Here is a 25,411-nt window from a genome sequence, read left to right on the forward strand (position 1 = left end):
AGTATCTAACTTTCAAAAACTGAAACTGATTTGGTATATTGAAATTTAATATTTTAGTTCAAAAATCTAAATTTCCAAATAGGTTTTAGAATTTTAATATTTTAGATTTTTACCTTTAACTTTCAAAATTCAAATGACCAAAACGATTAATGGAATTTAAACGTTTGAGTTTTTAGTCCACCGTTTGTTCAGAAGGTTTACATTTAAGGGACTCCGACCCTCAGCTAGGAAGGACAACTCTTTAATTTATAATTTAATTCAAAAAGTCTTTAAATGAAGCTTGAAAATTAAATCTTTTCATGCAACAATTTTCATTATACGCCTCTCAATGTGCTTCAAGGTTCTTTGAACTTCTCAGATAGGTCTAATTAAAAGTAGAAATTTTTATCCCGAAAAAGCATTTTTAGATACCAATGTTTATTAACATAATATGAAATTAGAAGTGATTTATGGAGCTTTGCAAAGCGTTTAAAAGTTGGAAGTTTTAAGTAAATTTAAATAATCAAAAGACGAAAATGTTATCGAATTTTAGATTGTTAAGCGTAAACTTTCTAAACAAACAGTAGATTAAAAACTCAAAAGTTTAATGGAAATTTGAATTTTGAAAATTTAAGGTAAAATTCGAAAAACTTAAAATTCTAAAACCTGTTTGCAATTGGAAATTTGAAAATTTAGATTTTCGAAGAAAAATTTAAATTTCAATATAATAAATCAGTTTGAGTTTTTGAAAGTTAGAAATTTGAACTAATACATTAACATTCTAAAACTCTATATCGTTTTAGAGATTTGAATTGTTAAGTGTTACACGGACCCTCGTTCAATGCGGATTGAAAATTATCATAAGCATTAAGACTTTCTTGAATCAGAATGCTTTTCATTCCAAAACATTGAGAAAAAAAAAAAATAAAAGAATGTGAGGGTGTCGATTACTTAAGACCGCGGATGATTCACTGGCAAGGTTGGAAATATGCACCGTACGTCATTTTTATATGTTACAATCAAAACATTTAATGATAGACAATGAAATGGGCGGGTACAATTCGATGGACGGCCGAGAAAACACACTGGATTGAAATTCTAGTTTGAAATTCATTTTCAATGCACCTCAGCTACGCTAGAAGGCACATTATTACTGATTGACCCAGAAGACAAATAATTTCAATTTCGGTATAGTTTGAAATAATTTATAAGTCAGAAATTTCTGTCCAGCGTTTAAAAAATATTTAAAGGGACAAATATTTGCTTTCTGTTTGTTATAATTTATGTATATGTTCGGGGGGAGGGGGGTTAAGGATCTTGGAAATAAATAAGAAAGTTGTCAAACATTTTTCATTGAAGACAAAACAAAAAAAAAAGCTCTTGTCATCCTCAGAATTAATTGGTACAAAGCATGATTTGACTCCAAGTCGACAATTTTTGACAGCCCCAACCCCCCTTCTAGAATCAAATGGCCGTCTCCTGAAAAAATAAGCTTAATATATGTCTTCTATGACTTTTACCAGTGTCCTTAAGATAATACTCGTATTATAGGCTATTAACTCATATCAATTTAAATTTCAACTAATATGAATTTGGGAATTGAAATTATTTGTCTTTAGGATCACACACTTTGCTTTTAAAAACAGCTCAGGTGGATTAAAAATGAATTTCAAACTAGAATTTCAATCCAGTGTTTTCTCGGCCGTCCGCGTCGAATTGTGCCCGCCCATTTCTTTGTCTATCATTTTAAATGTTTTGATTGTGACACATAGAAATGACGTAAGCTGCATATTTCCAATGTTCCGCAGTCTTAGTGTCCATTTTTATACCCACTATGACTTGTGATTTTAACAACAAGCATGTTATTTGATTAAATCGAGGATAAATATGACTAAAATACAGTGAAGTCTCATTTTAATAGTGATACATGTTTATCTCTATTATAGACGAATTTACTTCCCCCAACCTGTTCTAGATCCGCACCCATTAAACTGAATATTCAAGAACGATAACTCAGTTTGTTTACTTCGAAATAAAGATTTCGTCGTTGTAAATGTTCGCCGTTCACGGTTCAGTTAAAAGTGTGCAGATTTTCCGTATTAAGACAACGTTTTAAAGGACATTTAAGAAACTACTTGAACTTGCAAATGATAACAAAAAGCAATAGCTTTAAAAGCGTCCAAAGCATTTGAAAGCACTTAACTGAACAATGAAATATTGGAAATATTGTTTATCGCTGTGCAGTGTTTTCTATTCCCTTTTCGATTTGGGATCAATGTCCACAGAAACATGTAAGTGAAAAGAAGTTAGAGAAATAATAACTAGTGTACGTGCATATGATAGTTAGTTTTTATAGACCTTAAGTTATATGGTATTAAGAAAAAATAAAAATGAGGAAATTCGAAATTAGGGAGATGAAGAGCACAGTAAGTAACGACAACTCGAAAATTTCATACTTTGTACTAGATTATAAAAAAAACTCTTACATTCAGAATTTCATGTGCATCAACTAATAAGTGTAATACTTATAATATAAATAATGTAGTTCTATTTAGGAGTTAATCTTCTTTGTGTAGAAAATTATTATTTAAATTCATATCATTGTTTATTAGTATGTAAAATATCAGGTCCATTTACTGAAACTTTGAAAAATTACAACGATTTTACAATGCGTTCATAGAATTCACGGAGCAATCACTTGACGTTAGTGACGTGACAACCGGATATCAAACCCGTTAAGATTTTTATTAGTTCTAAATATCTTATATTTCTTTGACTTTTCTTTGTCTTTTTTCTACTTAAAAATTAAATATCAATATCGAGACATGTTACTTTTCTTTTATAATGTCTTAAGTCTTGTTCGGATATTAGCAAGATCTTAAAATGAACGTCTACGCAGTTATGAAAAAAAAGTAGCATGCTCCGGGAAGCATGTTTTATTAAAATAATACAGCTGTATATTTTTTAATTATCACCGGAAAACACCAAATCTTTGTATATTTATTAGAAGAATGGTAAAGTTTTTATCTGGAGAGTTTCACCGGTTTCATGGAAATAGCGCGCTCACAATCGAACTTGTCCGCGAACTTTTCTAACAACCCTCGTACATGTATACAGCCAATATGTGAGAATACTGTTTTTGAAAGAAAAATAATTAACTCACTATATAAGCTTACCATATTTCATATGCATGGTCCCCTATACTTTTTGAATTGCTTTAGACATTGAACATGCACAATTGCAAGTAACCTCAAAATACTTGCATGATAACAAATATTTCAGGATTAATTGGCTAAATTATAATTGTACCTGGCATGTTTTTTATACTAGCTTATCTAAGTGTAGAACTTGGCTTCTGCTTGAAATGTTTATCAGATATGAAACTCAAACGAAATTTAAGATTTTTAGATAACTATAACGAAATTTCTTATCTTTAATATGTTCGACATAGAAGAGTAAAAACGGAACTTTTTCCGTAATTCTTTTAAAAGAAATGTAATTAAGAAATGCTATTTGTGAAAAATAATGTAAAAAATGTACTCTTTAAAATGCTTAAGAAACTTTGTAGAAAAAATTCTTTTTTAACTTTTCAAAATATAAATAAATGTAAAGTTGCATTTTTGCTTCCCCTCCCCCCAAAATAATTTGGCTTGGCGAAGCAATAAGTTGTTTATCTAAACAAAAATCCCTTCTAAAGTGAGAGGGCACCCAATTTCGCAAAGATGAAATATATGAAAATAACGAACAGTATTAAAGCTCAAAAGTCAATTAAATGATACAAAATTTGAGCAGAAAAAGCATGGACCCCAAAAATATAAGAGGTAGATGAAGTGCTGTGAAGGAGTGGGCATCTATTGCCAATCGGTCACACCAGCCGTATGTTCCTTGTCATGAAATAACGGGAAAATTCGTCGACAATTCAGAGTATGCTCTTGCGTATAGAATCTGACACTTTTAAATCGGAGTTTTCATTTAATTATTCTTTTGTTAATTTTCAGTAACGTATGGGGAAGACGCATGTTTTGGGCCTTTCCATCCCTCGCCAAGAGAAAATTTTACGGTGACTCATGAAGGTTTGGACAGTAGTGGTATTTGTCGAGACATGTCGTTCAGTGGTTGGGACTATAAAGACTCTCTTCAGAGGGAATTGTGTATCAAAGTGAACAGTGTCAATTTGTATTGTTCCCAAAAGTTAGTATACAGGATAGACTCCAACAGAGCTAAGCCAGTTAAGGTCAGTGTCAAAAACTTCTCTACTGGAATTGTATGTTGGCCTTTTTATCATTTTTTTCAAACCGCATTGAAAAGTTAGTAAAACTGAATTGAATATTTTTTTCAGAAATTTGATTGTTATGACACTGCAGACAGCATACCGGTATTTTGTACGTTTGAGCTATTGTACATCCGAATACAGACCGAGGAGGCAATGAAGGACACGCAAGTAGTTTACACTGTTTATAGTGGGAGAGAACAACCTTCATATGAGAGGGGTGAGTAGTCCATGTGAGTACATTGTAATGAAGTTAGGTAAGGACGATTATAGTCCTTTATTGAAGAACATTAATGGATGCATGTCCCGACCCTAAATTATGGTAACATCCATTTAAAGCAGATTGACAACTTACTGTTTTCGCTAGGTTATTAGTTTGCCCCTGTCGCATAATATTCGTTCCGGATGTTTCGCGTTCCGGCCGGAACCTTAAAATCATAATATTGGTTCCGGATTTTACTGTAATATAGGTTCCGGCCATGAGTTCAATCTTCGAATCGCGGTATCTGTCCAGATTTCATTCTATCTGTCCAGATTTCATTCTACATTGAGTCATGGAAGTAGTGGGTTTTTTTTCTTGAGGTTTTAGCATGAGGCAGCGACATTCTATTTTCGTGCGTCGCGCAATGTTTTGACTGTACTAACCAATTTTAAAAAATAGATGAATAGATAGCCTGATGATACTCTTTCTGATACATTTGACTTTGGTCGCATTATAAGGCTTTGTTTATCTTATGTATACAAATCGGTTATCTACAACTCAATTCCTTTTGTTTATTTAGTGCATGCCAGGTGTGAATCTCGCGCTTCAATGCACGCAAACCCGTAAAGACAGGTAAAGAGCATAGTTAGAAGATAAACAATTTAAGACCGGGATTACGAAAGACTAACATTTAAAGATACACAATGTCAAAGAATTAATTAATTGATAATTTTTTTAATTCAGAATTCGATAAAAGTAAAGAACAATTATTGATAATTATATATTTACGGAATGAAATTCTCTGTTTAAATGATATTACACGTGTTGACATTTCACCAAGTCGAGGCTCAAAACACGGCTTCCATTCCTCATAATTAAAGATTTTTTTTCATAATTAGATATTATTGATGAAATGGCATGATAATACGGTTTATATTCCATTTGAAATATGTATATGATTCACTGTTGAAGAATGCTACGTATATGGTTTATTTTCTTCTAAATTAATCTCCATACTACATGTAGGTACAGTACATGTATTTCATGATAATGTGATTTATTCTGTAGTGAAATAAACATGAAAACATAAGAATACGAGTATGGTTTATTCCTTTTAATACCAAAAAAGCCAAGCACGTGTAATTAATAAAAATGATAATTTTTTTAATCGTCGGAAGAAAAAAAAATAGTAATTGAGATATGAAAAGTAAAGACAATATATGTTAACTGGCTCGGCTTTTTATTTAATACGATCAAGTTTTAAAAAAAAATCTTTTTTTTTCTTTTACTTTTCTTTCGTCTTTTTTTTCTTTTTTTTTTTTTTTTTTTTTTTTTTTTTTTTTTTTTTTTTTTTTGCTATTTGTTTGTTTTAAAGGAATTATAATGCACGTTAGTGTTACCTCGAGGAATGTCCTAACCACCAACCGCTTAAGATATGTGGTAAAAAAAATTATTTCTGCATGGGTGTTTGAATACATAAAACACGATGAAGTTGGTAAAAATATGATCGTTTTATACCTGCCATTCATAGCCGCCGGAACCGGAAGGGGTGGGGGTAGGGAGGATTAGCCCCCACTTTTTTTTTTGCAAAAGTAGACATAATATAGACATCATACATTGGGGCGTAGGTTTACCCCCCCCCCCCCCCCCCACACACACACTTTTTCAACCGACACGTTGCAATTGCGTTTTAAAAAGGGAAATGGTAGTGTTTGGAAAAAATACTGGCACTGGAAGACGTTCTATCATACCCCCCCCCCCCCAACCCCAACCCCAACCCCCACGAAATAGCTAGAATTTTCGTGTTTAACAATTGACACATTTTCTTTTTTTGCTTGTCAAGAATGTTTTTGTAGGTTTGATTTTTTTCTTTCACTTACCCCCCCCCCCCCCCCCCCCCCCCCGCCTTTCAATTTGCTTCTGACGCCAATGTCATTATGTTGAAATAATCTCAACTGCTTCGGAGAAAAATATTAAATAAATACACGAAGGTTAAAAAAATGCACATTTACACAGGTACATGTAGGTTAAAGGTAAACTGCAATAATGTTCATGTAGCTGTGCTACGTTTTTTTTTTAAAATCTCACCCCTTCTCCAATTTAAAAGAAAATGGAGATTATATCTCAACAGGCCCACAAAATGAAAAGTTGTTTATCAATATTCCAACATTTTGTTATAGGGGAGTTTCAATTATAACAGTTGCAAAAATGTAAAAGTTTTATTTAATTTTTAATTATTAATTTGCAAAACATGGAATAGAGTTCTATTCATTTTTTCTGGAGCATCACTGTTGTAGAAAAGAAGACAATTACGTAGCAGGATCATGGCATATTGTAGATGCTTGTCTGCAAAAATCGTGGCAATTGAAGGTAAGACGGGACCACAATTTATAGGGAATAAAATTATATTTTTTAATTAAAATATTATACATGCAGAACAAAATGGATCCGTAGAACCAACTGGGATAGCGGAAACAAGTGTCTATAAGGGGAGTGATTTTTGGGAAAACAGAAGCTATTAACATGGAAATACAAGTGTAATGAAAGAATGTTTTAAAATGTTCTCATTAATACCCAAGGTCATGCAAACATGATTTATAAAACAAGCTAATTCAGAGAATCTATGTCCCCCGCATTACGGAAAAGAAGAGCATGCACGAACCGAAGGGGGGGGGGGTTAAGATGGGTGTGTGCTAGGGAGTTATGGTATGACATTTCATTGCAAAATCGTTAACGCTTCTTGAGATACCGTCCATGGCCAGAAATGAAAGCTTTACCCCCAGAAAGAATATACAAATACATGTAATATATGAATTAACGATGTTGACCTTTGAAATTTTGACCTCAAAACCAATAGTTTAGAGGCCTTCCTCATAATTAGGACATAGGGAGTTGTGGTATAAAATTCCGCTCAAAGGCTTCTCTCCATAGATATCGCGTGGAAACGAAAATGTTAAAAATAATTTATGAATTCATTACCTTGACCTTTGACCTCAAAATCTTTAGGGCTTTCTTTAGGCCATAGGAGGTTTTTTAAATTTCTTTCCTATAGTTCAAAGGTTTTTTGTGTGTATGTACCTGTATTTCGGGTTGTCTGTCTGTCTTTTCCAATCTTTGACTATGATAACTCAGACTGGAACCCAAATTATGGTCATATTTCTGGGTGACTATTACTGAGAGTTATTTTAAAAATCTTTTGCTATTTTGAAGTTCCTTTTCCACTTTGTGTCGAAGATAAGTTAGCCCTGAACCAAAATTATGATCATATTTAACATTCCGGGTTAGCAGTACTGGGTGCATTTTCAACTATTTTTTTGCTACTTTGATGTTTCTTTTCCACTTAATGACGAAAACAAGTTAGCCCAGAACCAAAAATCATGCTCATAATAAACGTTCCGGGTTGCAGTTAGTGAAAGATATTTCATATATTTTAGCTACTTAGTTGTTTGTTTTCCAGTTTTTGACGAAGCTAAGTTAGACCGGAACCAAAAATTATGTTCATAATAAACGTTCCGGAACGGGTTGCAATAACTGAAAGATATTTATATCTATTTGCTTCTTAGTTCTTTTGACGAAGCTTAGTTAGCCAGGAACCAAAAATTATGCTAATAATAAACGTTCTGAGTTGCAATTACTGAAAGATATTTCATATATTTTAGCTACTTAGTTGTTTGTTTTCCAGTTTTTGACGAAGCTAAGTTAGCCCGGAACCAAAAATTATGTTCATAATAAACGTTCCGGAACGGGTTGCAATAACTAAAAGATATTTATATCTATTTGCTACTTAGTTCTTTTGACGAAGCTTCGTTAGCCAGGAACCAAAAATTATGCTCATAATAAACGTTCCGGGTTGCAGTTAGTGAAAGATATTTCATATATTTTAGCTACTTAGTTGTTTGCTTCTTAGTTCTTTTGACGAAGCTAAGTTAGCCCGGAACCAAAACTTATGTTCATAATAAACGTTCCGGGTTGCAATTACTGAAAGATATTTCATATATTTTAGCTACTTAGTTGTTTTCCAGTTTTTGACAAAGCTAAGTTAGCCCGGAACCAAAAATTATGCTCATAATAAACGTTTCGGAACGGGTTGCAATAACTGAAAGATATTCATATCTATTTGCTACTTAGTTCTTTTGACGAAGCTTAGTTAGCCAGGAACAAAAAATTATGCTCATAATAAACGTTCCGGGTTGCAGTTACTGAAAGATATTTCATATATTTTAGCTACTTAGTTGTTTGTTTTCCAGTTTTTGACGAAGCTAAGTTAGCCCGGAACCAAAAATTATGTTCATAATAAACGTTCTGGGTTGCAATTACTGAAAGATATTTCATATATTTTAGCTACTTACACTGTAGTTGTTTGTTTTCCAGTTTTTGACAAAGCTAAGTTAGCCCGGAACAAAAAATTATGCTCATAATAAACGTTCCGGGTTGCAATTACTGAAAGATATTTCATATCTATTTGCTACTTAGTTCTTTTGACGAAGCTAAGTTAGCCCGGAACCAAAAATTATGCTCATCATAAACGTTCCGGATTGCAGTTACTGAAAGATATTTCATATATTTTAGCTACTTAGTTGTTTGTTTTCCAGTTTTTGACAAAGCTAAGTTAGCCCGGAACCAAAAATTATGCTCATAATAAACGTTCCGGGTTGCAATTACTGAAATATACTTCATATATTTTAGCTACTTAGTTGTTTGTTTTCCAGTTTTTGACAAAGCTAAGTTAGCCCGGAACCAAAAATTATGCTCATAATAAACGTTCCGGGTTGCAATTACTGAAAGATATTTCGTATATTTTAGCTACTTAGTTGTTTGTTTTCCAAATTTTGACGAAGCCAAGTTAGCCCGGAACCAAAAATTATGTTCATAATGAACACTCCGGGTTACAGTAACTGAAAGATATTTCATATCTATTTGCTACTTAGTTCTTTTGACGAAGCTAAGTTAGCCCGGAACCAAAAATTATGCTCATAATAAACGTTCCGGGTTGCAATTACTGAACTACCTTTTTCAAGTTACCATCATGTGTAGATGTAGAAGGGGCGGGGTGTTAGCTCCCCTTAGTTATTGAAAGAATTTAGTTAAAACAATCGAATTAAATTTTGATCCACTCGCATACTCGCTACCTTTAGTGTAGCTACTAGCTAGTATGCGAGCAAATCTAGCATCTAAAACCATATTCGAATACATGTTTTGTATAATCATATATGTGACCCCCCCTCCCCCCCAAAAAATCAGGTTTGGAGACGATTAAAGTTTTTATTTTCCTTATTTATTAAGAACATTTCTGAGTTAGTACTTCTTTATTGGGTGTATCCCTATTCCTTTTTTAGAATCATGTTTGAATTTAAGACTGATATGTTTAAATATTTTTTTTAAAATTCATTTTAATCGATTTCTATTGCATACATATATCTTTAGCAGATTAGTTCATTTTTATCCAAGTTTTGTGTAAAAAAAAAAAAGAGAGATTAATATAATAGTGTTATTTGTGTACAATCTAGTTTACATTTAGCAGAAACAGAAAAACGGAGCTACATGACAATATACAAGTAACTTTTCTTTTCATAGTTGTTTGTATTATTGGATAAGTATTTTAGAAAAGATATAAGGCATTTTCTTGTTCTTTGTCCAAGTTGATCAACAAACTCTCTCTCTTGTATTGATAGGCGGCACATCGAATGTGAGGAATATTTGATATTTTATGAAAAACAATATCAATGTAGTCCAAAAGGAATAATGTAATTGAAGATTTGTTTGAAAATTGCTTATTCAGTAAAATATCCTTGTGTTTCGTGTTTTTGACTTCCCCTATATAAACCATTGAAAGTAGGTCAGAAACAAAGAACTGTAATTTCCAATACAATTTTAACAGGAATATAATTCACACTTAAATAAATCTTGAAATATTTCATCTTTTTGTTAAACAAATAAAATCATTGGGAAAAACACTTTTAATAGAAGTTTTCTGGCAAAATATATAGACGTTTTTATGAAAATTTGCGATGCAAGAGTTATCTCCCGTGGCATCGGTAAATCTGCTAAACACATTTTAGTCTGGTCCCCTTCCCACAATTCCGTTCGCGCACTCTCTACATTGAGGTCAGGCATCGGTTGATTCACTGTTAGACGTTGCGCAATTTCAAAATGGAGGACAAAGTAAGTAACCATCTCGAGAAATAATTGCTCATATCTATTTGTTTTACATCATGACAACTTATTTCATCAATGCTTACTGTTAACCAAAGTTGTTTTCTATTTATTTTTTTATTCATTTGATTTATTTTGCGTAAATTTACACTGTTATCACTGGATTAAAAAATGTTTACATTTTAAGAACGTGGAGGTAGTCAAAATTGACCCCCAATATTTCCTTTGTCGTGGACCGACATCAAAATTTTATTGTCTAGTCTAATGTATATATGAATGATCTATGTTAGGATATACAATGTTTTATATGTCGCTCCTTATTTAATATAGTAAAAGCACCCCAGATTTTTTATCATAATTCTATCAACAATTAGCATGTGCTCTGGCCTACTATTGCATATATTTGACATAAAACAAAGGTTTAATTTTTCTATACTGTTTGTATTTTGCTTGTTACACACATCACAACAATTCTCACTCACAGTCTCAAACTGTTATCCAAAGTATCCAGTCAGAAACTGTCTTCTGAAGGTGTTACACCTAACGAATTTTTTCATGTTATAATCTTGAGTTAGATTTTTAGTCAAGAAAATGTTTTCCAAATATTTTACTAATTATTGACGATTCCCTAATACACATACATTTATATTTGTCTTAGATATTTTTATATCTTTTTTTTTTAAATTGTATAATGCTGTGGAATTATTTTGATGTGACTGTGGAGTCCGTTTTTGTGGACAGACATAAATATATAATTTTGTTTTGTGGACAGGACATAATTTATAAAGGTTAACCAAATAATAATTAAATGAATCTGTGGACTTATAAAATATCCAAATAAGCATTTGTGGAAATAAAAATGTAGCTGATTCACTTGATGTTCAATCCTCCTTCCTCAAACAATGATGATTCCATAGAAGAATTATGAATAGCTGCAGAACTGTAGCTCTCTAAAAAAATATTTTGACAGACCTGAGAGCTACAGTGCCACCCACTGAAAGAACTGTATATTTATTGTGCACAAAATTTGTGCTTGCTTCTGTATTAATTCTTCCTTACTTCTCTTAGTATCAAGTACTCTCGTAGTTTACAACTGCATGAAGCATTGCAAGACCGAAATATTTTGCAAACCAAAGTGGTAGTATAAATAGACGAAATTTTTGATGATCTCAATTTCAGGTCCAGGAGGGCTACTAACATCAATTATAAGGAATGTTTTGTTGTGAAAACAGTGAAAAAATATGTTAGGAACACATGGTTAGTAATATTTTGAGATGACGGTTAAAAAACATGGAGAAATAAATCAGGAAACATTTCTTGTGTGCAATATATATACAGTTTTTTTTTCAATGGGTGGCACTGTAGCTCTCAGGTTTGCCCCCAATATTTTTTTCAGAGAGCTACAGTTCTGCAGCTAATAGAAAAATAGAGCTCTACCTGTCTAAAATAGACAAAGTAAATCCTCATTATTTTTCCATGAATTAAGACTTCTGCTATGCAAAGTAAAATAATACTGTGCTTATTGCTATCATGATTTTATTACAGCTTGTTTCATAACAGATTTCAAATAAGTCTCAGAATCAATTACTTTGAACATAAAACACTTTAACACTACAGGATAACTGATGCTGCATGGTGTCCATGTTATGAAAAAGAAGATATGAAACAAAAGCCCATGAGAAAATGTCAACATCAATCATTTATGAATGAAGATGGAGTCTCTAGCCTAAAATTTCTTGAGATAATCAGTGTTGCCTGGTTCATCCAATCAGAATGATCACTCCATTTGCAGACTATCAGGTATTCTTTGGTTCTGCCAATACTTTGGATCTGAAAAAAAATATTGATTCAACATATTTTAATCCAACATACAGATTTCAGTGTATGAAAATACTTTAAGAAAGTCTGTCAGTATGTAAAGTAAAATTTCAAGGTATAATAAAAATTCAGATCATGCTTATCATATTACAAGTACAAGTAACACGAACTGTTTACCTATTTAAAAAAATGCATTTACATGGTCATTTCTCATTTTCAGGTTCCAATCTGAAGTATACAAGGGAAGAGTAAAATCTTTTTCATTCCTATTTACAAACACTCACTAGATCCAGAAGAATATCCTGATTGTTTTGTGCACCATAAGATGAATTTCAATCTGACACATAATTCTGAAAAATGGAGTAGAACACCATGAACACTGGATGGTCTTCTTCAAGCTGGCATGTCTTTGTCACAATATCTTGACTCTGCATTGCCATCAAAACTTTGCATTCCTTAAAATACAAAGACAATTTTTATAAACTAAAACAACAGACTTGATAAAAAGGCTAATATAAAAAAAAAATAAATGTATCATTAGGCCAAAAAAAAATTAATTTCTTGGTTCTCAGGCCCTCCCTCATCTCTTCCAAGGGTGCCTCATTGACCCTTTTTATTGCTAAATCAATAAAATAAAAACAACAAATCACCTCCCTCATCATTTTTTGAGGTTTTGTACAATGTAAAAAGCTGCCTCATCATGTTTTGGGGGCAATAAAAAGTAAAAAAAAAATGCCTCCCTCCCTCATCATATTTCTTGAAAAAAGGCCTGAGAACCAAGGAATTAATTTTGCATGGCCTTATTTACCCCATTTTTTTTTTTTCCTTTTTAATTATTTTATGAAATTAAAACCCTTGCGAAAATTAGAACCTGCGACTTGCTGTCAAGCAGAGGTGTCTGGAAATAAGATAAACAGCTCCTTTAAGGGTAGGATAACCAGATGATGTAGATCAGTCACCGCAACAACAGAAATAGAACCTCTGTCAGCCGTGAAGTCACCTTCAGGAAGAATGCCGAGAATATCTGAATGCTATGGATTCATGGTGTCATCATACTGTATATATCCACCACTGAAGCCTAAGATATAAATGTTCGAAAGTAATTATAGTGATCATATTTCTGGTACAGTGACAGCAAATTTTAAGTATTTTGTGAATAAAAAAATTGAATCCACAGCTTTTGATTTAATTTGATTGTTTGTTTACATTTGCTTGAAAATTAAATTAAATTAGAAATAGCGGTAAATCTATTTCTGCATTATTTACCAATGGGACAAACCCCTCCTTGGCGGTAGATACAATATTTTCCTGCAGGCCAGCTTGGCAAAATTCTATTTTCTTCCGTTTTCTTCTAAGCACAAAATTTGTAAAATGTAGAGGTGGGCTTTGAAATGATGTCAGCATTAAATGTGGAACTTGTGTGGTCCATCCTGGTGTCTTTAATATGATGTGTAAAACTGCCTTCATAAAACCCTCTGGGACAGCCAGTTACATGTATCCAGGTACTTAATCTGGTAAAGGTGTCAGACGGCCATTTTGTTGAAATCATTCGATCTGAAGAAATAAATATTAGGTACCAAAAGCTTTTCTGAAATTAATTCATCTTATTCTTTAATCTATATAAGATATACATGTATTTGTTACATTTGCCTCCGTTTGGCTAGGTTGAAGTAAGGACTTATTTGACCTTGACCTGAGTTGACCGTGTCTTGGAGAAATAACACAAAAAAGTCATGATGGAGCTAGTCTTTTGGCACTCCAAACTTTTATGCCGAGTATGCAGATTCAATTTGATGTAAAATAATGAAGGAATTTTTGAAAATAAAAGAACATTTTTTAATTTTTTGTACAATTTTCTATCATTACCGGACTTTCAGAAAAGTGTGGCATTCTCGACACTACATGTACGTAGTTAAAGTATCCCAAATCGCAAATAGATTCTCATTTGTTAAGAAATTAATAACATCAGAACTTAAAATTTTTGTTGACGACGATGAAATGACCTAAGTCGTACCTCTTTGCCGTGCGAGATGCTGTTATTGAATATTTGTTACACTCGTTGACATTCTCCCAAATTTTTTCCCATATATATTTCAACAGTGAATGAAAGCTTTGTAAATTTCAGATGCTTAATATGTAACATCTAGAACACCACACCTTATTGAAAGCCAAAGGAAAACAGAGAATTGTATATGTACTAAGTTAAATACCCACCATCAAAATGAGTCGGACATCCGATAGAGAGATCCAGACCCTCGGGATAGCGACAAGTACATGTGTCCTTGACAAAGGCAGGGTTACCAGAGTTAGCACAGGTCAAAGAGAAACTGGTACATTGGTACACTTCAGACCTATAAACAGAATATAGTGAACTGAACATAAAGCGAAGAGCATTACCTAATACAGTAAAACTCGGTTTTACAGAAATTACATCCTATATCCTTTTAAAATTCCTTACATCCATTTTATTCATTATATATAAGGAATTTGCTTAATTTATATTGCTGAGAATACAAGATAACTTCTCTATTCTGTGAATTCACAATATCCATCATGGCATATTTGTATTTAACAAGTTTAACTGTATGAACTTTGACTTGCTTTTTGAGTCCTGATATACACCATATTAATTTGCATATTATTCCTTTTGTAAATTTGTAAAATAATTTATAATTAATTTGACTTACTCTCCTCATAGCTCATATCATTTGAACTGATAAATCTGTTTCACGGTTTTATCATTGTTGTCTGTTCATTGAATTGTACTTAAAATAAGATTGCAACCATGGAATGACTTGGAGAAAAGGACAAACATTTTAAGGTGTGCAAGATTAATTTAAACAAATTACTCTGCAAGTTTAAACTGTATCACCTTATAAATGGGCTGTAGAGGGGTTGTTCCTGTTGGGCTTCCATGCTGTCTTTTGGCTGACCATCATGTCTTTAATACAGAGGATTTGTTTTCGGTATCCTGGTAAATTTTATGAAATTTATGCAATGAACGATGGAAAAGCCTAAAAAAAAAAAACCAACATACAAAATAGAGATATTTATGATTATCTGAAAGCTATAAAGAACCTGTTACAACATAAAAAGGATTGATACATTTTTCAAAATGTATTGCCTTGGCAAGTTGGCATTACAGTTGTATGAAAAATTATTATGTATGCAAGGATATTAATAGATTGTGGTGACCTACCAAAGTAGCACCACCTCTAACTGCTAAACATCTGTATAGTGGTGGGATTCACTTCCACAAGCCTTCATGAAAATTACATGTTAGACTCACGCTATCATGTAAATATTATGCTTGGTAAAGTGGAAGGAAATTAAGGGACCAGCTAGGGGAATCATAATAAAACAAAATAAATACACTGGGGGTTTAATCCCTTCCCCTTTTCAACTTATATGATGATTGCATGGACAGCAAAACACAAACAGTATAGAAACATTAAACCTTTGTTTTATGTCAAATATATGCAATAGTAGGCCAGAGCACATGCTAATTGTTGATAGAATTATGATAAAAAATCTGGGGTGCTTTTACTATATTAAATAAGGAGCGACATATAAAACATTGTATATCCTAACATAGATCATTCATATATACATTAGACTAGACAATAAAATTTTGATGTCGGTCCACGACAAAGGAAATATTGGGGGTCAATTTTGACTACCTCCACGTTCTTAAAATGTAAACATTTTTTAATCCAGTGATAACAGTGTAAATTTACGCAAAATAAATCAAATGAATAAAAAAATAAATAGAAAACAACTTTGGTTAACAGTAAGCATTGATGAAATAAGTTGTCATGATGTAAAACAAATAGATATGAGCAATTATTTCTCGAGATGGTTACTTACTTTGTCCTCCATTTTGAAATTGCGCAACGTCTAACAGTGAATCAACCGATGCCTGACCTCAATGTAGAGAGTGCGCGAACGGAATTGTGGGAAGGGGACCAGACTAAACACATTTTAATCGGAATCTTAGTGAAATATTCAGAATCGATACGCTAAAGAAAATTATTAAACAAAAAATTAATTTACTTTCAAAATATAATTCATTTTCGCCTCTAAACATAATATTTAGATTAAAATTTACTACATGTATAATATTAGGTTAAATCAACGTTTCCATTGATGTATCAGTGACGTCATAATATTGCGTCACAATGAAATAGTTACAAGTTTTCCAGACAAGTTTGCGTAAAGTGTAAAGAAAAATATTTTTTTTAAAATGATTTCTCTTTTTCTGTTAAATACTCTTCAGCGTGCATTATACTAAATGTTAAATAATATTTTAATATCAAAATGTATTTTACACAGTACACGGGCGGCGTCTCAGCAAGATGACGTTTTGATAAGTAATTTTATACATGACCGAGAACTAATTTTTCAAAATTGATTTACCAGGATATGCGTTAAAATAATTAATGAAGTGTTTATAATGATTCAGAACATATCTTATAAGATGAATGTTTTAGTTTTACGCAACATTTAATTCAACGAAGTTGGTAGATGTAAAAACTAAAACTTAAATACATTTATCTATGCAATCAAATCAAAATAAATTATCTACAGTACGATTAAAAAGGGGGAAAAAACTGAAAAATAAGTTATAAAAATATTACTGCTGAACTCCCGACTATAATTTGGCACTATAACGGAAGGTGGTTTAGTGAAACATTTTTTTTTTAATTTTATTTCTTAATTTTTATTCGGCGATTGAAACAATCACACGCTCATATTTAATATGGAGTATAAACCTGTCACTATGTTGACCAATGCTAAAATGTTTTCACGTTCATGAAACCAATTTTTAAAAATAATTATGCCATGACCCCGCACCCCACCCCCCTTCCGCGCTTCTTGCTTGCGATTTATCGGCTCTTGAATAATTATAATTTACATGACAGAACTTATTTTCTTATTTATATAAAATCAAATTTTGTAAAAGATGAAAAGGCTTTACAGATGACAGGTAAGAAAAAACTTGGATAAATTCGAGACTGTACACATAAAAATATTTCTTGCATTTAGGTAATTTTTTAATTTCGCTACTGATAGAATTTACTCTTTAATTCCTGAGACAAATAAAAAAGAAATTTTACTTGGAAATGAGATGAATAATGAAGCTAGAAAGTTGTCTGCTCTGGTTGTTGCATAATGCATGCATGCACAAATAATTTTTTTTAAATCCCTAGTATCTATTAAGAAATCAATCAGATCAATTGTTTTTATGGAAGGGAATTACCGCCAAAAGTCTATGTATCTTGCTTTTATTCTTATTCTGCCTACTTCTTTATGCTTTGTTATTATTGTAATTATATGTCACTTTATTGTTTTCGTATTCGTCTTTATTACATTTCACTTTGACTTTTATCCTTCTTTATTTTGTCCTTACTTCTATGTTGCTTTATTCTTGTGAATACATTCTACTTTCTTTTAAGTTGATACTGTTTCTTAAATAAACTATCTTGATTATCTCGATTACGAACGTAAATTCAATCATGTAAAAAATGCCACCTAGCGTTATAATGCGGCACTAAATTCAATGAAGACGAATGCAAGTTGTCCGAATTTAGTGCCGCATTATAACGCTAGGTGGCAGGGTGTTCGCTATACGAGTGTTGGTAAAAATAGGTAAGCAAACCCGGGCCGGGGTTATTAAAGATTTTTAAATTTTCTGCCTTAATACTTTATCAATCGAACTTAAATTTTCAAATGATGTTTGTTATAAATTCAGGTATGTACCAGATAATGCCATTTCCTCGGAAGATGGTAAGATTTTCCCTGGAAGACTGACTACATTGTGATGCTTCCTTCGGAAGACTATACAGTGAGACTCCCAGTGAGAAGTGCCAATATGTAGCTAGCCTTCCGTGGGAAATCTAGCTGTATATAGCAATTCGTCCCCCTTCATAGCAACCCCTCCCCCGAATATTTTTTTAATCGTAAAACAATGTTTATATGCTAACGTTTTCAGTTTTTGAAGAAAAGTTATCCGTCCCATATGAATAAATGTTTAAATGAAACCATTTTAATAGTGGTTAATAATTAAATTATTTTAACCATTTATTTTGACATAGATAATCTTCACGAGTACAAATGGGTAATGAATCCCCCCCCCCGGTCCCGTGGATGCCCCTCCCCCGGTTGCAATCGCCCGCGTAGCACTGTCGTTACAGCGTCTGCCCCCCCCCCCCCCCCCGGTTCGGACGCCTATGCAATGTAGTCAATTAACATATAAATAAACATGTAATTAGTGGAATATGTACATATGAGTAATATTTGGTACTGAAAACAAGTTGACGACCCCCCCCCCCCCCCCCACCACCAAATACAGAATTTTCAAGTTTTAAGATTTTTTCTAACTCTACTGGCTGATGTAAAATACGTTGCGTTCTAAATATATTTTTTTCTTTATTAAAAAGTGCTATTTCAATGTAAAATATTAATGCATAAAAAAGACTGGGGAGTTTCTAGTATGCCTAAGGTGTTCCCTGGTTCCGACTTTGCCTACCCATAACACTTCTCACTCCTTTGCAAAGACCCGTCCCTAGAATCACACGCATGAGCAATTACTATCTGTCGTGAAATAAAGTTCAGTTCAGTGGAACCAGTGACGTATTTAAGGAGGGGGCGCATCCGGCGCCCCCCCCCCTAAAATTGTCAAAGTAAACATAAATCACAATCTCGTCTATAAAATGTAAATATGCCTACTTGGTAGATCTAATTTTTACTCTACAAAATCTCTAGAACCCAGGAGCTTCCGGGGGTTTCGCCTCTTGAGCCCCCACCAGGGCTTTGCCCTTGACCCACTGGGGGCCTCAAGGCGGCCCCCAGACACCTTGCCTACTCTTGGCGCCCCATCTAACTTCATTTCCTAGATCCACGCCTGGGAACGTCCTGAAAAACAACTCAATTTATAAATTTATAAAGGGGTATCTAGTATCAAAATATTTAACATTATTATGTCAATTAAACTGTTATACCCAGTTAAACAGTTAAACTGTTATCCAACAAATAACTTTAGTAGAGTGATATATTTCAGGCGAGAGAACAGTGACGTAGCATCGATTTTGAAAATTCAAGCTATTCGCTGAAAACAACTTGACAAGCAAAAAAAAAAAAAAAAAAAAAAAAAAAAAAAAAACCAGGAAATTTCTAAACATTTCTAAACTTGAATATTCATAGGCGTCGATCGGAACCGGGGAGAGGGATTAGCCCCCACTTTTTTCCAAAGTTAAACTTAGTATAGACATTGAACATTACTGCGTAGGTTTAGCCCCCCCCCCCACTTTCCATGGACACGATGCAGTAGGCCTATAGGTTTAAAATGTGGAAAGTGGTGGTGTTTTGAAAAAAAAAAATGGCACTGTAATTTGACACCCATCACCACCACACACACACGAAATAGGATTTTTGTGTTTGGACAAAGAACATTTTCTCTCTCTCTCTCTCTCTCTTTATTTTGCTTGTCTTTTTTTTTTTTTGAAGGTCTAAAAAATATTTCTTACGCTTAGCCCCCCCCCCCCGGCCCCAATTTTCACTTTGCTTCCGACGCCAATGAAATCATATTAAGGGGGCAGTGTGGGTTTTGGGTTAAATTCAACTTCATATATAGTATCAAATTTAAATGTACTATACTACATTAACCTTATTTGACCCTTACCCTTACAAAAAGTGGGTCGGACTTTTAATGAACATTACCGGTATGTAAAGTTATGTCTGAAAAAAAGAGGCCGCTATTCCTTTGTGCCCAGAGAATATCATTGTATCGGGTGATCGGATTCGGCCTTCAGATATTCGATTGAATAAGTATTAAGGCAGAAAATTGAAAAATCTTAAATAACCCCGGCCCGGGTTTGCTGACCTAGTTTTACCAACACTCGTAGCGAACACCCCTGCCACCTAGCGTTATAATGCGGCACTAAATTTTGACAACTTGTATTCGTCTTCATTGAATATGCTTCATTCTTTGTGTGATTGAATTCACGTTTGTAATTGAGATAATCATTTAAGAAACTGTATCGATTTAAAAGGAAGTAAAATGAATAAAGCAACATAGAAGTAAGGGCAAAATGAAGAAGGATAAAAGTCAAAGTGACATGTAATAAAGACGAATACGAAAACAATAAAGTGACATATAATTACAATAATAACAAAGCATAAAGAAGTAGGCAGAATAAGAATAAAAGCAAGATACATAGAATTTTGGCGGTAATTCCCTTCCATATGTTTTACATGTAATCTTCATGTAAGTAAAAGACATTGGTAATTTAAATAATACATACATTTGAATCTATGGTTACACTCATTTAAAAACAGTAAACTGACTGAAAAGAAATAACAGACTAGCATTTTTTCTGAGAAATTAACATGAAGAGCCAAATTTAGGACATTTTTCTAAATTTACGGAAAAACCGATCCCGATTGAAATAAAACCGATCCCGATCGAAAATAATGCAAAATTAATAAAATTATCAAACTTAAGGCACCTGTCACCTATATACTATGTTAAAAAAAATAAATCAAGTAATTTCTTAATCATATTACAACAAAAGAGCCAAATTTGACATTACTATTTTAGTATTTTCTTCTTTATACAATTCCGGTCGGGATCGGTTTCATTTGTGAAAACTATAAAAAAAAAAATAAGTAAATTTGACTCCTTTTATTTCTTTCAAAATACCTTTTCCCAATGATTTTATTGAATGACCCAAAAGTCTGTACTTTGTATTCATAAAAACATAAGTAAACAAATATGTCCTTGTATTGTATTGGGTTCTATAACGTAATTAAAATTGGATACTGAATTTAAACATTTACTTGTTAAACTCAAATTTGGACCAGATAATTTTTTCTAAAGAAGTATAAATTGGAATCTTATTCATTCATAAAATAAAAGATAAAAGTCTATTCTATAAATAATATTCATCGGCACATCCACCTCTGGAGTATCTGTTACATATAAAACAAAATAGAAACGTAGTATTTTTTTTTACCCTCATGTTGACCTTTTTGCACTTAAAATTAAGCATTTACCAAAACTAGGACTAGAGGAGCACTATAAAATTTTTTGATGTTGTCATGTGTAAACACTTGCTTTAATAAGTCTACATGCAAAAAATAATTAAAATCCATGACATGCGATGTGCCGCCCATTGCCTGGTTTTTCGGTGGACAGCCTCTTAAACGAAAAACATTCTTAATTGTTTTCCTGACACCAGCGTTTCTTAAAATCACCTAAGATATGACATGTCCGCAGTCATCTTAAAGTAAGGACTAAGATTAGGAGGTCTCCTAAGATAGGATAGCTTCGATGGCCTCACTTAAGACTAAGATATGTCGTAAGTTCGTCTTAAGAGATGCCTTAGTCCTAAGATAGCTTCATAAGCATGCCTGCAGGTTTTCATTTTAAATTAAGATTTTACATTCCCATCGAGTTCTAGAACGGAAATACACGTTTTATCAGAATTAAAGAGAAACGTTTTTTTCTTTTCCAAATAATTATAGTTTTTAAAAGTTCGTAAAAAAATCTAGTATATCTTTAGGAAAAGTGATTCAAAGATGTCTTTTGAAAAATCTGGTAGGCGATAGAACAAACGTTTGCGGTTGCCTTCCCCACTAAGACTCCTTTGTTTGTTGAACACTTTCAACAAATTGTTAATTAAAATGTAGAAAATTTCATACCAAGCAAATCAAGTTTTTTGTCTATTGTTCACTGCAGGGGAAGGGGGGGGGGGTGTGAGCAGACTTCAAAAATAGTAAAATACAGATCTGTGTCTGTAATACATTTCTTCTTCAGTGTTATTTTTACAAATGAATACAAATGTACTTGTACTTACGTGCATAAATAAAAATGAGTTGAATTTTATTCAAAAGTTTTTAGCCGTGTCATTGAAACATTTCCAAGTTGATTATGTGCATGTTTTGTTGACATGTACCATTAAAATTTAAAAAGAAACCAAAAAAAAAAAAACAAAAAAAACTTCACCTGACGAAGAAAAATAATCAACAAACGGGAAACACTTTTCCTTCGTATTAAATGCTTAAATTATAAATTCCCTTTTTAGATCCGGCATGCACTCGTTTCCCATTATGTTCTTGTATTTTAATTTATTAATATATTTGGTTTTAAAAAACGCAACTACATGTATGGGTGTTTAAAAAATTGTAAGGAAATTAAAATATTACCTAATGATTAAAGTATTTTATCGTAAATATTATTAATCTATCACCATTATCATCTGATCAGGGTGGTCATGTGTGCTTGCGGCGATTCGCAAGACTGAGCAATTATTCGTATCGATAGAAGCCAAGTCTATCGTAAAACAGCACGATGGGGGTATATCAATGTAAACAAGTTTCACACCTTCTTTTGTTTACAAAGAATCAAAATAATCAACTGGAATTTCATGGATTAATATAATATTTAAATCAGAGACATCAATAGATATATAATGTCTCTGGTAAAAAGACCGCATATTCTGACTTGAAATGTAAACATATATGTATGTCTTACGATTAAATCCTGCTGTATCATATAAGAAGGTATAAAAGAAAGAAGAAAATTAAAATTAACAGCCAATATTAAATATAAATAGAGAGTTTAATAGGGTGCTTGGTTGCCCGGAACGTTTTTTACGGCCGGAACCAATCTTACGCGGGCCGGAACGTTTATTATGGCCCGGAACCAATATTATGGGTATTTAGCGTTCCGGCCGGCACGCCACGTTACCCGGAACGTATATTATGCGACACCCCCACCTTCAGTACTTTACTCTAATTGGGAATTGGGAAGGTTGTTAGATAAGTACATATTAATTTAATACTGTGTATTTTTATATTTGGTCAGAGAGTGGAGGAGCAGGATGGATCATACCGACTATTGTCACTCTAGGTCTGCTGGGTGTTATCTGTGCTACAGTGTGTTGTGTACGCGCGAAAAAACTCCGTGAGCTTGAGAGTCAAAGACAGATGGCTGTATTCAACAGAAATCAACAGCCTCAAATTCATATCCATCATTATCACCCAGGTATATGTAATTCCATTATTCATATTAATTAACAGATTATATCTCTTCAGAAAAAAAATTATTAATAACGAATTAACAAGAGCTAAATTTAGTAAAGATGTTCGTGTTAAACGTAATAATTGATATTAATTTTTCAAAAATACATGTAATTGTTCCTACATTAAGATATATTCTACATAATGAAAGAAATACGAAATATAATATTATATAATAAATATAAAATGAATGTTCTAGTGCATCAATCACATGGCCAGGAAACAGCCTCCAAGTCTCCGTATGGGAATAAGGAAGCGAGTCCCGGACAGCATTTTCCAAGGGAAGAAAATTTGCCACCAGGCACATCTTCTTTTCAGAGTTATCCCCAACCTCCCGTACCGGCTACTTCTGGGGAACATGATTACTCTCCCAGACAGCAGTTTCTTTCTTCCAACTATTCAGATTCCCATAGATTACAGCAGTATAAAAGTAACACCAACGTACCCCCACCGTATGATGAGGTCACTAAGCAATATGTTTGATATTGTTTTTTTTTTTCAAGATATACTTAATATTTTAATCAGTTTACACATGAACATATTATTATGAAATCATCATGCAATAAGTTTTATTCAGTTGTACTCTAAATACGTATTTATTATATTTTGAAAGATTTTTTTTTTAATCTTAAAGATGTATTTGTAATAAATTACAAAGGTTGTATTTCAGTATCTGTTGGTTGTTTTATGAACAGATACTAATATTCAATTTTGACAATATGACTGTTATATAAGTAACCTTCATTATATATTTGTGAATTATGCCTGTCTGTTAAGATTCTTGTTTTGGATTGTTGTTGTTTGGAAAACAGAGGAGCAGCTAAATCATATCACATTCTATTTTACAAAAAATGGTGAAATTTTAATTATTAATTATTACAAAAATGTAGGAATAAAATAAAATAATTAAATTTTGTTTTTTTTCTAGTCTTGCATTGGTTGAATTCCAAAAAGGAACGCAAATTACTAGTATTTCTGTATAATCTGGTTTGGTATTTGGACACACTCCCTTTACAACCAGCTGGATCATCTGTATCCATTCAAACCCCTAATTTCTAGTCCTCGGGATTCATGGAAAATTACAAATTTATTAAATGGACCTTTCACTTCTAATTATAGGTAGGTCTTACCTCATGCAAACAAGCATCATGGCATCAGGTCTATGTATAAGTCATTACCTCCCCTCGCTTCCCATCACTTCCGTTACTGTAACTCGTATTATTGAAAATTAATTTTGAACTCATAAAAATCAACACAGTTTTACATCCACAGTTGTTTAATTATCTTAAAAATTAAATAATAAGGAATGACTCCAATTCTTGGCCAAATTGTTCGAGTATAACCTGGTTTGGGTCAGTTTACACTTTCTTATAATCCATTCACGATTTATAATCCGCGAAACGGATTATAAAAAAAGCGTCAACTGACCCAAACGGTGAAACAAGCTTATACTCGAGGTTTGTTCCCTTTTCCCGCTACATGTAGGAGAGTATTGGGAAATAAAATTAGAAATTAAAACAATGAAAATTATGATGTGCATTACAAGTTTTCATTTATTTCTTTACCTTTATAACAAAATAGAAAATTATACTAAATAATTAATCATGAAATAAATTATTAAGGGGGCCGACTATAGACTAAGTTTCCATTGCGCAATATTTCGCGCATCATAGTAAAATGAAGCGTATTTACTGTTTTAATGCAACTTTTTTCGCTTAATTATTAAAATGAAACAAAATTATGAAATTATAGGTATAAAACTGTAATTACAATTTGATATAACTGATTTTTAAACCGATTTTGCAATTGATAGGTAGGTTGACGTCGTTGCAGTGTGTTTTTGACGTTATGATAATCTGTAACTCTTAAAGAAAGGGGTAATAAAAATATTATTAAAGAAAAAGTAA

General features: G+C 32.6%; 1 protein-coding gene and 2 long non-coding RNA genes across 7 annotated transcripts in view; 2 read left to right on the plus strand and 1 right to left on the minus strand.

The window, feature by feature from the left end:
• Positions 1–1,992: 1,992 nt before the first annotated feature.
• On the plus strand, positions 1,993–24,404 carry LOC134236574 (uncharacterized). Its single transcript, XM_062718751.1, has 5 exons — positions 1,993–2,270; positions 3,978–4,213; positions 4,319–4,469; positions 23,290–23,469; positions 23,704–24,404. The coding sequence occupies exons 1-5, from the start codon at positions 2,189–2,191 to the stop codon at positions 23,985–23,987; spliced, it is 933 nt and encodes a 310-aa protein (XP_062574735.1). The 5' UTR covers positions 1,993–2,188; the 3' UTR covers positions 23,988–24,404.
• LOC134236579 (uncharacterized) lies at positions 10,504–13,598 on the plus strand. Its single transcript, XR_009985641.1, has 3 exons — positions 10,504–10,613; positions 12,222–12,404; positions 12,643–13,598. It is a non-coding gene; the product is annotated as an uncharacterized LOC134236579 (long non-coding RNA).
• Positions 12,294–25,411, minus strand: part of LOC134236580 (uncharacterized) — a 177,822-nt gene continuing 164,704 nt past the window's right edge. Inside the window, exons 2-9 of one of the 5 annotated variants that reach the window (XR_009985645.1) lie at positions 16,290–16,392; positions 15,622–15,683; positions 15,295–15,436; positions 14,633–14,773; positions 13,689–13,976; positions 13,294–13,500; positions 12,707–12,877; positions 12,294–12,434 (exon numbers count right to left, since the gene is read on the minus strand). This is a non-coding gene — a long non-coding RNA (uncharacterized LOC134236580). The other 4 variants (XR_009985643.1, XR_009985642.1, XR_009985644.1 and 1 more) reach the window with 4 other exon arrangements.

This window comes from Saccostrea cucullata, unplaced genomic scaffold (genome assembly GCF_032062105.1).
Source record: "Saccostrea cucullata isolate Sc308-1 unplaced genomic scaffold, CSIRO_AGI_Scuc_v1 ctg264, whole genome shotgun sequence".
NCBI classification, from domain to species: domain Eukaryota; kingdom Metazoa; phylum Mollusca; class Bivalvia; order Ostreida; family Ostreidae; genus Saccostrea; species Saccostrea cuccullata.

What these genes read in the sequence shown, in the direction of transcription:
- LOC134236574 (XM_062718751.1), top strand. Translation starts at nt 2,189, where the DNA reads ATGAAATATTGGAAATATTGTTTATCGCTGTGCAGTGTTTTCTATTCC. An exon ending in ATCAATGTCCACAGAAACAT is followed by an intron (nt 2,271 to 3,977) that starts GTAAGTGAAAAG and finishes GTTAATTTTCAG; the next exon opens with TAACGTATGGGGAAGACGCA. An exon ending in ACAACCTTCATATGAGAGGG is followed by an intron (nt 4,470 to 23,289) that starts GTGAGTAGTCCA and finishes ATATTTGGTCAG; the next exon opens with AGAGTGGAGGAGCAGGATGG.